We start from the raw sequence: 12487 nt of genomic DNA on the forward strand, positions 1-12487 counted from the left end.
ATTCTCATTAAAAAAAAAGTTGTAATTGAAATATAGTTGATATGTAACATTAAGTTAGTTTCAGGTGTACATCCTGGTGGTTCAACAATTATGCACGTTAGGAAACGCTCAGGACAATAAACACATCACAATATTATCGACTGCACTTCTCATCCCCATGAACTGGAAGTCGTACGTCTTCATCCCCTTCGCCCATGTCACCCATGCTCCCGCCATCTCCCCTTTGGCTATTCAGCGAGAGATTTCCTTACTGGGTTCCCTCCTCCGTCTTCCAAAAACTGGGTGAGGACACTTGTTGGCACTCAGCGCTAAGCCCTACCTGGGTAGGCATCTTAGTTCAAGCATTCTTCCTATTTTTCCTTCCACTTGTCCCAGATTCCTGCAAAAGACCAGGGGTCCAGGATAGGATTTTAGGGCGGGAAGGGGTCTCGCTGGTCATATGCCCTAATCCCTTATTCTGTAACAGAAAACCACGGGCCAGGGTGAGTAGGTGACAGGCCTGGATGTCTCACAGCACGGCAGAGGCAGGGCTGGGAGGGGAATCCAAAATACCAGTAGAATAGATAACCACAGGTCTAGTGTGCAAAATGAGTGCATGGTCCCATTGGACGAGCTTTAGTATTCGCTTTAGTTCTTGGTTAAGCAATAAGGCCCTAGAGCCGGGCTAAATTTCCTTCCCCAAACTTTTTCCTTCTTTTCTCCCAGGAGTACCAAAAATCCTGACACTAGAGTATGTCCTTCCCATGAATATCTGTGCATTTTTGCCATATGCTCATATGTTGATAAATAGCATGATTGTGCTGTAGGGTTTAAAACTTCGTAGTTCTATCATAGTGTGGGTATTATGATGACGGTTTTGATGCGATACGGTTTATAGACTATAAAATTCACCCTTCCACGTGTTCAATTCAGTGATTTCTTTAGCATCCTCATAAAGCTGTGCAACCATCACTAACCTATCATTCCGGAACATTCTCATCCCCCCAAAGAAACGCGTGCCTGTTAGTCATCACTCCCCATTTTCCAGTCTCTGGAAAGTCATTGGCAGCCTCTTATCTGTCTCTAAGGATTTGCCTGTTCTAGACATTTCATGGAAATGTAATTACACAATATGTGATCTCTGTGTCTGGCTTCTTTCACTTACCGTAATTTCTCCAGACCCATCCGTGTTTCAGCATGTATCAGTCCTTCATCCCTCTCTATGGCCAAAGAAAATTCCATCGGATGGATATACTCCATGTTGTTGATCCATTCGTTAGCTGACGGACATCGAAGTTACTCCTACCTGTTGCTGTCAACGCCCATGCATGAGTTTTCGTGGGGATGTGTGTTTTCACTGGTCTTGGGTGTATATACCCCTAGGGCTGGAATTTCTGGGTTTAACTTTTGGGGAAACTTCCAGACCGTCTTCCAAAGCAGCTGTGTGATTTTAAATTCCCACCCGCGGGGCAACAGGGATCTGACCGCTCCACATTCTCCACACTTGGGGCATCTGTCTTTCTGATTACAGCCGTCACAGCGTGGACTGTGGCATCTCGTTGTGGTTTTGACTTACATCTTCATGATGACTAATGACAACGAGCATCTTTTTATGTGCTTATTGGTCATCTGCACATTTTTGGAGAGATGTCCATTCGGATCATTTGTCCATTTTACATGGGGTTGTCTTTTTTATTGCTGAGGTACAAGAGTCCCTTTTATAGTTTGGACACTCTCTTACCAAATACATGACTTGCGGACATTTTCACTCATTCCGTGGGATGTCCTGACGCTTTCCTGAGAATGTCCTTTGCAGCTTGAAAGTTTTTCTCTTTGAAGAAACCCATTTATCTACTCGTTCCGGTTGGTACTTGCGTCCCGAGAAATTACCGCCTAACCCAAGGTGACAAAGAATTGTGCCTGTTTTTATGCTGAGGGTTTCATAGCGTTAGCTTTTAAATTTAGGTTTTCAATTCACTGTGAGTTATGTTTTGTATACGACCTGAGGTAGGATTTCCACTACGTTTTTTCACAAGCAGATGTCCAGTAGAACTAGCCCGTTTGTGGAAAAGATGATGCTCTCCCCCCTCGAGTCTTTTTAGTACCCTTCTTGAAAAATTATGCTTTATAATTTAAACTTTTAAAATGTTTATTTATTTTCAAGAGTGAGATAAAGAGAAAGAGAGCATGAGCAGGGGAGGGGCAGAGAGAGAGGGAGACACAGAACCCAAAGCAGGCTCCAGGCTCCGAGCTGTCAGCACAGACCCCACGCGGGGCTCGAACTCACAAACCACGAGATCCTGACCTGAGCCAAAGTCAGATGCTCAACTGACTGAGCCACCCACGCACCCCTTGAAAGATTACGTTTTAAAGATTTATCAATGTTGACACCAGTAGCTCTAATTTATTCATTTTACAACTGTATAGTATTCAAGGAGATGAATATATTTTCATGGACTCTTTCTCCTGCTGAGAGGGATTTAGGTTGTTTCTTTCACATTTTTTTTTCCTCTCACTTTTAATCTCTCCCTCTCCCCTTTGCTCTTTATTATTACAAACAAAGCTGCATCATACATTCTATTAACTGTGTCTCTGCCTTGATAAGAGGGCCACCCTCATAAGTAGAATTTCTGGTGTTGGGGGGGGGGGCGCCTGGGTGGCTCAGTCTGTTGAGCGTCCGACTTTGGCTCAGGTCATGATCTCACGGTTCGTGGGTTCGAGCCCCGCGTTGGGCTCTGTGTTGATGGCTCAGAGCCTGGAGCCTGCTTCGGATTCTGTGTCTCCCTCTCTCTCTGCCCCTAACCCATTTGCATTCTGTCTCTGTCTCTCTCAAAAAAATAAACAAACATTAAAAAGAATTAAAAAAAAAAAAGAAAGAATTTCCAGTGTGGGGTGTCACGAGGAACCTGACACACAAGAAGACGTGAGAGCAGACACTCGGCTTAGCTGCACCTTCTGATGCGCTTGATGAGAGAGAAAAACAAGCAACACAGAATGCACAGGAAATCATAAGATAAAGGATGTCATCACTAAGCATGGAGACTAGAAGAAAAAGCTACCCAGCTATTACGATTTACGGGTCATTTTTCTCAGATAAGCTTTTCCTTTCTTACCAGAAGGTGGCAGAGAGGACACACTTTCAATTCTTGCTCCATGTTTTAGAAGAAAAAAAAAAAAATTAAGAGCAAGAAGAATAACTCTTGCAACTTAAAACATCTAACTTTTAAACATCCAGATTTCCGGGTTTCAACAGTTAACTTTTGGGGGCGCCTGGGTGGCTCAGTCGGTTGAGTGTCCGACTTCGGCTCAGGTCACGATCTCACGGTTCGTGAGTTCGAGCCTCGTGTCGGGCTCTGTGCTGACAGCTCGGAGCCTGGAGCCTGCTTTGCATTCTGTGTCTCCCTCTCTCTCTCTGCCCTTCCCCTGCTCGTATTCTGTCTCTCCCTCTCAAAATGAAGTAAACATTAAAAAAAAAAAAGCCTAACTTTTAAACATCCAGATTTGAGGTTCTAGTATTTCATACAGTTATTAGAAACATCACCTAAGAAAGAGCAGAGACCATGACTTTTGATGTCTATATACATGAATTAAATAAAACATACTTGGATTTAACAAAAGACTATCAATCTGTCTGAAAGGTACAAAGAGGTGAGCTCATTATAATTAGCGGAAAATATTTTAAGGGCAACTGAAAAACAAAAGGAAAATTTATACCTGCCACCGGTTCACGGAAGCAGTCTCAGTTGGCAATAGGAAAATGTAATTTTGTGAAGCAGGGTTCAAGTCTGTAAGCACGCTACTGCCCTCATCTGTAAAATCAGGGGCTAGACGCGATGCAGCCCAAAGTCCCTCCTTCCACTAACATGGTATATTTCCTACCGTGGAGACGAGGGTAGGAAGGTCCCATACAAACTAGTGACGGAACTGCCTGGAAAGCCCGAGTTTTCTGACCCTTCACCAACTCCCCCATCGGTCTTTAAAAAGACGGCTCTCCATAAAAGGCTCAGTTAGTATGGCTTCTGCTCTTAAGAAAACACGGTAAACTCCCTTCGGGTTTATTTGCAATGGCACATAGCTCACAAAGAGGCGGTTTTATTTGGAGAAGGAAAGGACTCCCGAGGAGTCTCTGGGGTCCAGTCCACAGGGGAAGGCTGCCAGGTAAAAAAGACCAAATGGGGCGGCTCCCAGAAGGGGGAAGCAGGGAGCGGGGAGGTGGAGGGGCGCTCCCGGCACGGAGCCTCGCCCTTGCCCCAGCGGGTGCAGCAGGGAGAGGCAGAGGGGCTGCGGGGTCGGGGGCAGGTCAGAGATGGCCCACGTGCCGATGGTGCCTGGCCCAGAGAATAAAACCCCCCTGGAGTAAATGGCCTTCGCAAAAACACTTGCCACTGGACCCAGCCCCTGAGTTCCGACAGCAAATAATACACCACGACGACTTTTAACGGCTCATCCCCCCGGATGCCCGACTTTAAACTATTATGGAAGTAAGACATTCAGGAATAATGTTAAACGTTGAGGTTTCTCTTAATCGAAGTCAGATCTATTTTGCAGAACCTTCTGCAGGTGCAGGGCTGTAGAAACTCGAGCCGTTTGCGGCTTGGCAACTGCAAAGTTCCGCTCTGCTTTTCTCCTTGCCGGGGCCAGAGAGCGCCGGCCCGTTCTGTAACCGGTGGCCGCGCTTTGCCAGAACACTCCCATATTTGTGGGTGGAGTCAGTTGGGAGGCTGGAGGGAGTTTTCAAGTCTGTGTAAGGCCAAACACCGCAGGGACTTCCAAGGGGTGAAAAATAATACCTTGGGGGTTAGCAAATTTCCACTGCTTGTGGAGCCAAATATGCAGGTCTGGAAACATGGCAAGGAAGGGACCGTTACAGGGAGGGAGGGAGGTGGACGCGTGTGTCCTAGGCTCCCTTCCCGCCATGCACGGTCACGGTGTTACCCAGGACAGCGCAAGGACTCCCCGGGTCACCCTGCCTATCGGGGCCGCGGCCTAGTAAGACTCGTCCCGAGTGGCTGTACCTGACAAGAACCTGGAGAGAACCTGGAAGAAGCCGGAAACGAGGGAAATACGGTCGTCCTGGCAGTGGCTCGACGCCCAAGCTTATGCTAAGTCATCTTAAAACAGATCTTAAGGGGCGCCTGGGTGGCGCAGTCGGTTAAGCGTCCGACTTCAGCCAGGTCACAATCTCGCGGTCCCTGAGTTCGAGCCCCACGTCGGGCTCTGGGCTGATGGCTTGGAGCCTGGAGCCTGTTTCCGATTCTGTGTCTCCCTCTCTCTCTGCCCCTCCCCCGTTCATGCTCTGTCTCTCTCCGTCCCAAAAATAAAAATAAACGTTGAAAAAAAAAAAAACAGATCTTAATTGTAAAGGGTTCACAGGTCTCCCTGAGAAACTGATCAAAGTTGTCCACGCTGACCCCCTCAAATGGACACGGGTGTCGTACAGAATGCTCGTCTCAGTTTGGGGAAGCGTGGGCCCAGGTTAAGACTCAAAACTCTGTGATTTAAAGAGCAAGAATTAAAAGACATCAAGGCAAGGTCAGACCGAAAGTGATATTTCTATTAAGGAACGAATGAGTCAGTCGGTTAGAAAGAGGGCTCATCCGCCAGCTCAAACAAAGCACAAGGAGCCACCGAGGCATTAGACCGGTTCACGCTCGCGTTAGGACAGTCCACAACAGAGAGCGTCGGCCAGGGGACCTTGACATTCCCACCCCCAGGCCTGGCCTTGCCTAGCTGGAGGATACATCTGGCAATTTCCAACAAGTCCCCTCACTGACGCTACGCTCACCCAGCAGCCCCACGACTAGAAGCTGGCCTCCCGTGTAGGTCCCGTGTTCCGGTCTTGCCGGTGGGAACATGTCAGTGTGCCAGGGAGGCACAGTCCTCCCTGGAAACCGGTTAACAGGCATTCCGTTTTACACACCGGGCTCCTGGTTGGTCTCGCCCTTGAGAGATCTCCTGTCGGTGTCCTGGGAAAGCAGACCTCTGAGCCACTCAGGCTGAGGTCGAAGATGCCAAACTGCCAGTTGGCACCTCCCGGCAACACTGGGCTGGCCATGGGCGCCCCCCAGCCCCCAACGGAAATGCCCACACTTGCCTCTCACAGGACAGCGGATGGTCACGTTTGCTCGCAGGGGTGCCTCTACGGTGCCTCCAACCACAACGGACAGATGGCTGTGCTCCCGTCTGCTGGTATTTCTCACAATAGCCACGATGGCGGGCGCCTCTTAATTCAAAGGGAGCGGGAAACGGTGTTAGGTTCAGGCTCTGCTCTGGGAAAGCGCGCGGCGTTGGGTAAATTGGGTTGAGCTCTTGGAGATCAGGGGCAGAATCCAGCTCTCTCTATATCCCTCATGGTGTCCCATTAGGACTTGCACACACACACACACACACACACACACACAGCCTGGGGGTGCTTAATGCACAGATGGACAGGCAGAGGGATGGATGGATGGATGGATGAAGGCACTCAAAGAGGTACCCACAGGTGCACTGCCGCAACCATATATATGCTATGAGGCTATTCTGGTTTTATAAGCAAAATTGAGGATAAATGCCTCTCCAACAAACTGAAAGACAAGGAACTCAGAAGTGCCTAAGAAGCCAGGAAGGCGCGGCAGGGCAGGGACGCGTCTCCGACGCGCAGGATGAAGCACAGCTGGTCAAACACACCAGCGCTTGCGACCAGGTGACTCCTTCTCTGGAAGGAAAACTTGGGAGAAAAAAACTTGCATAAAACTTGCATGGAAAAATAAGCAAAGACAAGGTCGCCAAGAACCAAGAACCTGCTCAAGGGCTTTTACTTCCCTGAATTTTGAGAAGCATGGACTTTTAACAGCTTCATTCCTTAACTCACTCAGGAGATACACTTCGCGCCTGAGCGGAACAAGAGGACAGGGTGCTGGCTGTTGAGATGGAAGAAGGTGCCGGTTGCCCAGGCGCCTGTCAGGAGCCTGCGAGGGTCAGGGAAGACAACAGCCCAGAGGGGGTGTTGACAGAGCGTCCCTCTCCTGGAGAACGACCGCCACGAGTGCCTTCTCTACTCCGCCATTAGCGTGTGAGCTGCTGGAGGCGAGGGTGTGTCTGCTTCACCTGTTTTGTCACCTGTGCCTGGTGCCCTCAAGAATGGCATTTTAGTGGACTGTTTGGTCACCACATGTTCAGGAGCCAGGGGACATGCTCTCTCAGGAACCTGGATCGTCCTGGGACGGGCTTACGGGGAGACTTGTCAGCCACAAGGGGGACTGTCATTCCTCCCAGGAATTCCAGAACCTGGGGACAGATGCTTTCTGGGAAGAAACTGATGCTCACAGGAGAGAACAACCCAGGAGGGTGGGGCAGAGAATCGAGGTCTGAAGGCCCTGCCTTGGGAATGTAGCCAGCGGAGGAAGTCAGGCCTTCTGCTTCAAGGAGCTTTTAAAATCAAGTGGTCCGACCTTCTCCGTGTGGAGCTATGGTGCACCTGCTACCGCGCTCAATGCCTAGCGGTCTGCATGCTGGATTCTAATGCCTGCTACTGCTCCTCTCCTCCGCTCAGTCCCTGTGAGCCACAGATACCAGAGCCTATAAGGCAGAGGGCTGGAGGACGGGTCTCGTTCCATTTTTAATCCCAGAACAGGAGCACGTCGCAAGGAAGCCCTGCTTACGACTTACCACCTAAGAGTGTTCCTTTACAATTGAGCACGTTTTCATACTAAAACGACACTGTCTGCCTCCCGCGAAGACAAGACACTGATTTATGGTTACGACTTCCCGAAACCGTTTCTAAGGTTTGGGAGCTATGCCTTTGGAGGTCCACGGTCATCTTCAAAGGATAATTGTTCTCTGTCACTGGCTGGTGGCATTTAAAAAAATGACAAGGCCCTACTATCCACACTGCTAATTAAATTCTCATTCATTCCCAGTTCTCGGAAGGCGAGCTCGAAAGGAGCCGTTTTCAAGACTTGGTCCACAAGCCGGCAGCATCCGTATAACTTGGGACCGTGTTAAAAATATAAGCTCTTGGACCCCATATAAGACCTGTGGCGTCAGAACCTCCAGGAATGGGGGTGAGGTCCTAGAACTCTGTGTTCTGACAAACCACCTGCCCTCAGGTGCTCCTGCTGACCTTTGAGAACTGCTGCTCTACGGTTTTATGTTAAAAACGGAAAGAAAACCCCAAGCTCGGGTTTCAACAACGGGCATTACCTGCATATAACACAGAAGACCTCTCCACGTCGGAACCCAGACGATTAGCCACGGAGCATCCATACATCCCTTGGTCTTTCTTTGTCGGGTTCCGTATCTGCATTTTCCCCATTCCATCCAAGATGATCCTGCAGAACAGTTAGGAAGGGGTGCATTCATTTAATGTACCTCACGGCCCCAGGACCCCGGCACGTCGCAGGGAAAGACTATGACATCAGACTTTGGGCTGGCAAGGATCCCGCCCGTGAGACTGGAGGGTGGAAAAGGCTTCCTCGTGGGCTTGATGGAACTCAGCGGCGTGGCAGCCGGATGGTGCTTGGACAGCTCGTCTTCCTGTCTCACTCTGCGTGAGTGTGGACTTTGGAGGAAGGACACAATGCTTGACCCACCACGTTTTCAGAAAGACGAACTAGCAAGCCTCAGTTGGCAGGACGTTAAACCCTCATTTTGGGCCCAAATCCTTCCTCGTGGAACCGCAGGTGTGGATTTTTCGGCTTGGATTTGCACCCCGGAAGGGAGCAGGCTGTTGGTTAGCGCTGCTTGGCTCTAATTGCTACCTCACTACCGCCGTAGGAAGAAGTCAGGGGAAGCGGCAATGTTAAGGCCGCGTTATCCTGGACTTTGAGCATGCTGTTAAGAATCAGGTCTACACTGCGTGAGCGCCATATGGTTTCCCAATTACTGGTACCCATAAACACCTGCAGGTAATACCACGAGGACCCAAATGGGTCAGGTGTATCCTGACCGATAAGGGGATTATTCAGGGAATGGAGAATGGTGCCTGTTCTGCTTTATTTTAATTTTTTTCTTAATGACTTGAAGCTGCTTCTAGATCACCTGGATCAGTAGTCCATGAGCTGTTTTTTCCCTGCACCCTCCCACTTTCCAGATCTTAGCAATACGGGCTGTTCTGACCGCTAAATGCTGTGTTTCTTCATGAGCTGAGCTGGGCCACTTCTCCATTTCCTCTCATTTCATGGTGCTTACCCTTTGCTCCAGCCATAATGAACCTCTAACAGTTTCCAGAACATTCCATGATCTTTCATCACCCCGAGCTTTTGCATACGTTGTTCACCGTATTCAGGGTACCCTTTCCCCACCCCCTCCTTCTGGCAAACTCCAGCTTACCCACTGAATCCTGGATCAAATATAATTTTCCCTGTAAAGCTTTCCCCAATACTCCTAGAGTTATCTCCTCCCCCTCTGGGCTCCTTCTGCTCTGGTTCATATATTTATTTGATGAAATATCTATTTCTTTCCACCAGATTGTGATCTTTTCAAGAGCAGGGACCAAATCTTATTCACAGCTGTGCATCTTCAGAGCTTGACACAGTGACAGTTGTACAGCAAGTTCTCAGAAGCCTCCGATGACCGAATGTATCAATGGTCACGATACAACAGCACAATGGCACACACTGTGCATCCAAATGCCTACACGCTTTCTTTCCTCTCATTGGAGAGCAGCTCTCAAAAATATAATTCCATTTCTGAGTTCCCTCAACTGAAAAGCGAGATTCCGAAAAATATATCCGAAGGTGAGAGCCTTTGTTACATAAAGGGAATTAAATGCAAGTTGTGCAAATTAATCGGGTAAGTTTGAGGAAGAACATGGAAGAAAGAATGGATCTTACTAGTTTATTCTGTTAAAAACTTAAAAACTTTTGGGGCGCCTGGGTGGGTCAGTCGGTTGAGCGTCCGACTTCAGCTCAGGTCACGATCTCGCGGTCCATGAGTTCGAGCCCCGCGTCAGGCTCTGGGCTGATGGCTCAGAGCCTGGAGCCTGCTTCCGATTCTGTGTCTCCCTCTCTCTCTGCCCCTCCCCCATTCATGCTCTGTCTCTCTCTGTCTCAAAAATAAATAAACATTAAAAAAATTTAAAAAAAAACTTAAAAACTTTTAATAGCCATATGGAATTGCTTCTGTATCAAACAGCTGATCCTTAAAGTATGCAGAAATACATTGGAGCTGGAAGTGCCGTGTGAAAACCTTTCTTCCGATGACCTCCGGGAGTCTCAGGCTCAGAAGCTCGTGGTGATTCCATGTGATCAAGTCACACTACTTAAAATCAACTCAACAAACATTTACTTGAATGGCCATGCTCTACTGCATCCCTGAAGGACATGTGTGGCCATAGGTGAATCGATCCCTTCAACTCTCTCAGCCGCTGCTTCCTTACAAGGTGTAAAATGAACCTTTTTTTTTTTGCTGTGTTGACATTTTCACTGCTTAGTAAACACAGTGGTGGATACGATCCTGGCACCAGGGTATGCCATTCGTCCCTGAGCTCTTGACCAACACACACTTAACACAAAAACAAAAATGACAGTTTCCCTTAAGAATGTCTGAATGGAAGGGCGCCTGGGTGGCTCAGTCGGTTCAGCCTCCAATTTCGGGTCAGGTCATGATCTTAACAGTTCATGAATTCGAGCTCCCCGTTGGGTTCTGTGCTGTCAGCTCGGAGCCTGCAGCGTGCTTCGGATTCTGTGTCTCCCTCTTTTGCTGCCCCTCACCCGCTCATGCTTTGTCTCTCTCCCTCTCTCAAAAATAAATAAACACTAAAAAAAATTTTTAAAAAATGTCCTGAATGGAAGCAGGGAGACTTACTAATTTTACAAAATTTCACCCCTCAAGTATGTCTATTTTTAACATTCTGTATACAAAACGGGAAGTACACACAAACACTTCTGCGTGTTTCAATTCCTAGCTAAACTAGCCACTTTTTTCATGGAACCCCATTTTTACTTAAAGAATGGCTCTCAGACAAACTGATTATTCAGACTTGAGTATGTGGCAGCTATTTTTAACAATTTAACTAAATTGAGCTGGCCAAGTCAAGGAAAACAACTGACAGTATTTGTTGGCAATGATCAAATTCGAACTTTCAGGTGAAAATTAAAATTTTGGAAAATCAGTATCCTCCACTGTGAACTTGACACTTTCCCAAAACTCAAAGACTTCTCTGATGGGATGAGTAGTGATACTGCAGAAAATGTATACTTTTTACATTGTACAAGGAAATGCGTCAACATCTGAAAGACCTCTATAAACTGGTGAGCCAATATTTTCCGAATGACTAATGTGTGATATTATATAAAATCATGTGTAGGTAAAAGATCCATTAAAAGTGCAAGATAAGGGGTGCCTGGGTGCCTCAGTTGGCTGAGCGCCCAACTTCGGCTCAGGTCATGATCTCACAGTGTGTGAGTTCAAGCCCCATGTCAGGCTCTGTGCTGATGCCTCAGAGCCTGGAGCCTGCTTCGGATTCTGTCTCCTTCTCTCTCTGCCCCTCCCCCACTTGCACTTTCACTCTCTCAAAAAAATTAATGTAAAAACATTTTTTAAGTGCAAGATAAGCCATTATTCCATTGTAACACAGTAACAAAATTTCATTAATATGGTTTTAGATTCCTCAGGCAACTGACATTTAAGAAACTACCCCTTGTCCAGTTTTAGTGTAGTGTTAAAGAATAGCCACAATGATCTGAAAAGGCTATAAAAATTTCCTTCTTTTTCCAACTAACATGTCTTTATGAGGCCAAATTTTCTCTATAAACTTTAATTAAAACAACATATCACAACAGATTTAATGGAGAAGCATTTAGGAGACTCCAGCTGTGTTCTATTAAACCAGACATTAGAGATTTGCAAAGATATAAAACAATGCCATTGTTATCAGTAATTTTTTTTTAAATACTGCTTGTATTTGTGTAAAATTGTTGTTTATGTGAACACATAATGGACTCCTTACAGTTATTTCTTTTATTTTTTTCCTCTGATTTTTATTTTATTTTTTAATGTTTACTTATTTTTGAGAGAGAGCATGAGTGGCGGCGGGGCAGAGAGAGAGGGGGACAGAGGGTCCGAAGCAGGCTCTGAGCTGACAACACAGAGCCCGATGTGGAGCTCAAACTCATGAACCATGAGATCATGACCTGAGCCAGAGTTGGACGCTCAACCGACTGAACCACCCAGGTGCCCCCTTAAGGTTATTTCTAAATGGATTAATAAACAGACACTTTAAATGTTTCTTTGTTTTAATTTCTAATATGGTAAATATCGATAGCTGTAACTCACATTAATAGAAACTCTCTGGGCTTCTCAGAGAAGTTTTTAAAGTTCTTTAGGTTCAAAAGGGTCCGAAGGCCAAAAGATTTGTGAACTGCTAAGCTAGTTAGTTGATCTGCAAAGTTTATTCCACTTCGAAAACTTCCTTAACGCTCTTGTGTCCAGAGTTCCAAGGGGGAAAAATGAAGAAGTTAGATTTGTTCTACCTTTTCATTCTAAGAGACAGCCTAGTAATTTATTATAAAAACTTGAGTTTTAC

The 12487-nt window shown here is 47.0% G+C and overlaps 1 protein-coding gene across 3 annotated transcripts in view; it reads right to left on the minus strand.

Moving 5' to 3' along the window:
- ADAMTSL3 (ADAMTS like 3) overlaps positions 1 to 12487 on the minus strand; it is a 351370-nt gene that overhangs the window by 50230 nt on the left and 288653 nt on the right. For all 3 annotated transcript variants that reach the window (XM_023254830.2, XM_045058725.1, XM_045058726.1), the window contains 2 exons: positions 8164 to 8291; positions 6074 to 6202 (listed from right to left, as the gene is read on the minus strand). In XM_023254830.2, the coding sequence (XP_023110598.2) occupies positions 6074 to 6202; positions 8164 to 8291 (257 nt within the window). The remainder of the gene's footprint in view (positions 1 to 6073; positions 6203 to 8163; positions 8292 to 12487) is intronic.

This window comes from Felis catus, chromosome B3, assembly GCF_018350175.1.
Source record: "Felis catus isolate Fca126 chromosome B3, F.catus_Fca126_mat1.0, whole genome shotgun sequence".
Lineage (NCBI taxonomy): Eukaryota > Metazoa > Chordata > Mammalia > Carnivora > Felidae > Felis > Felis catus.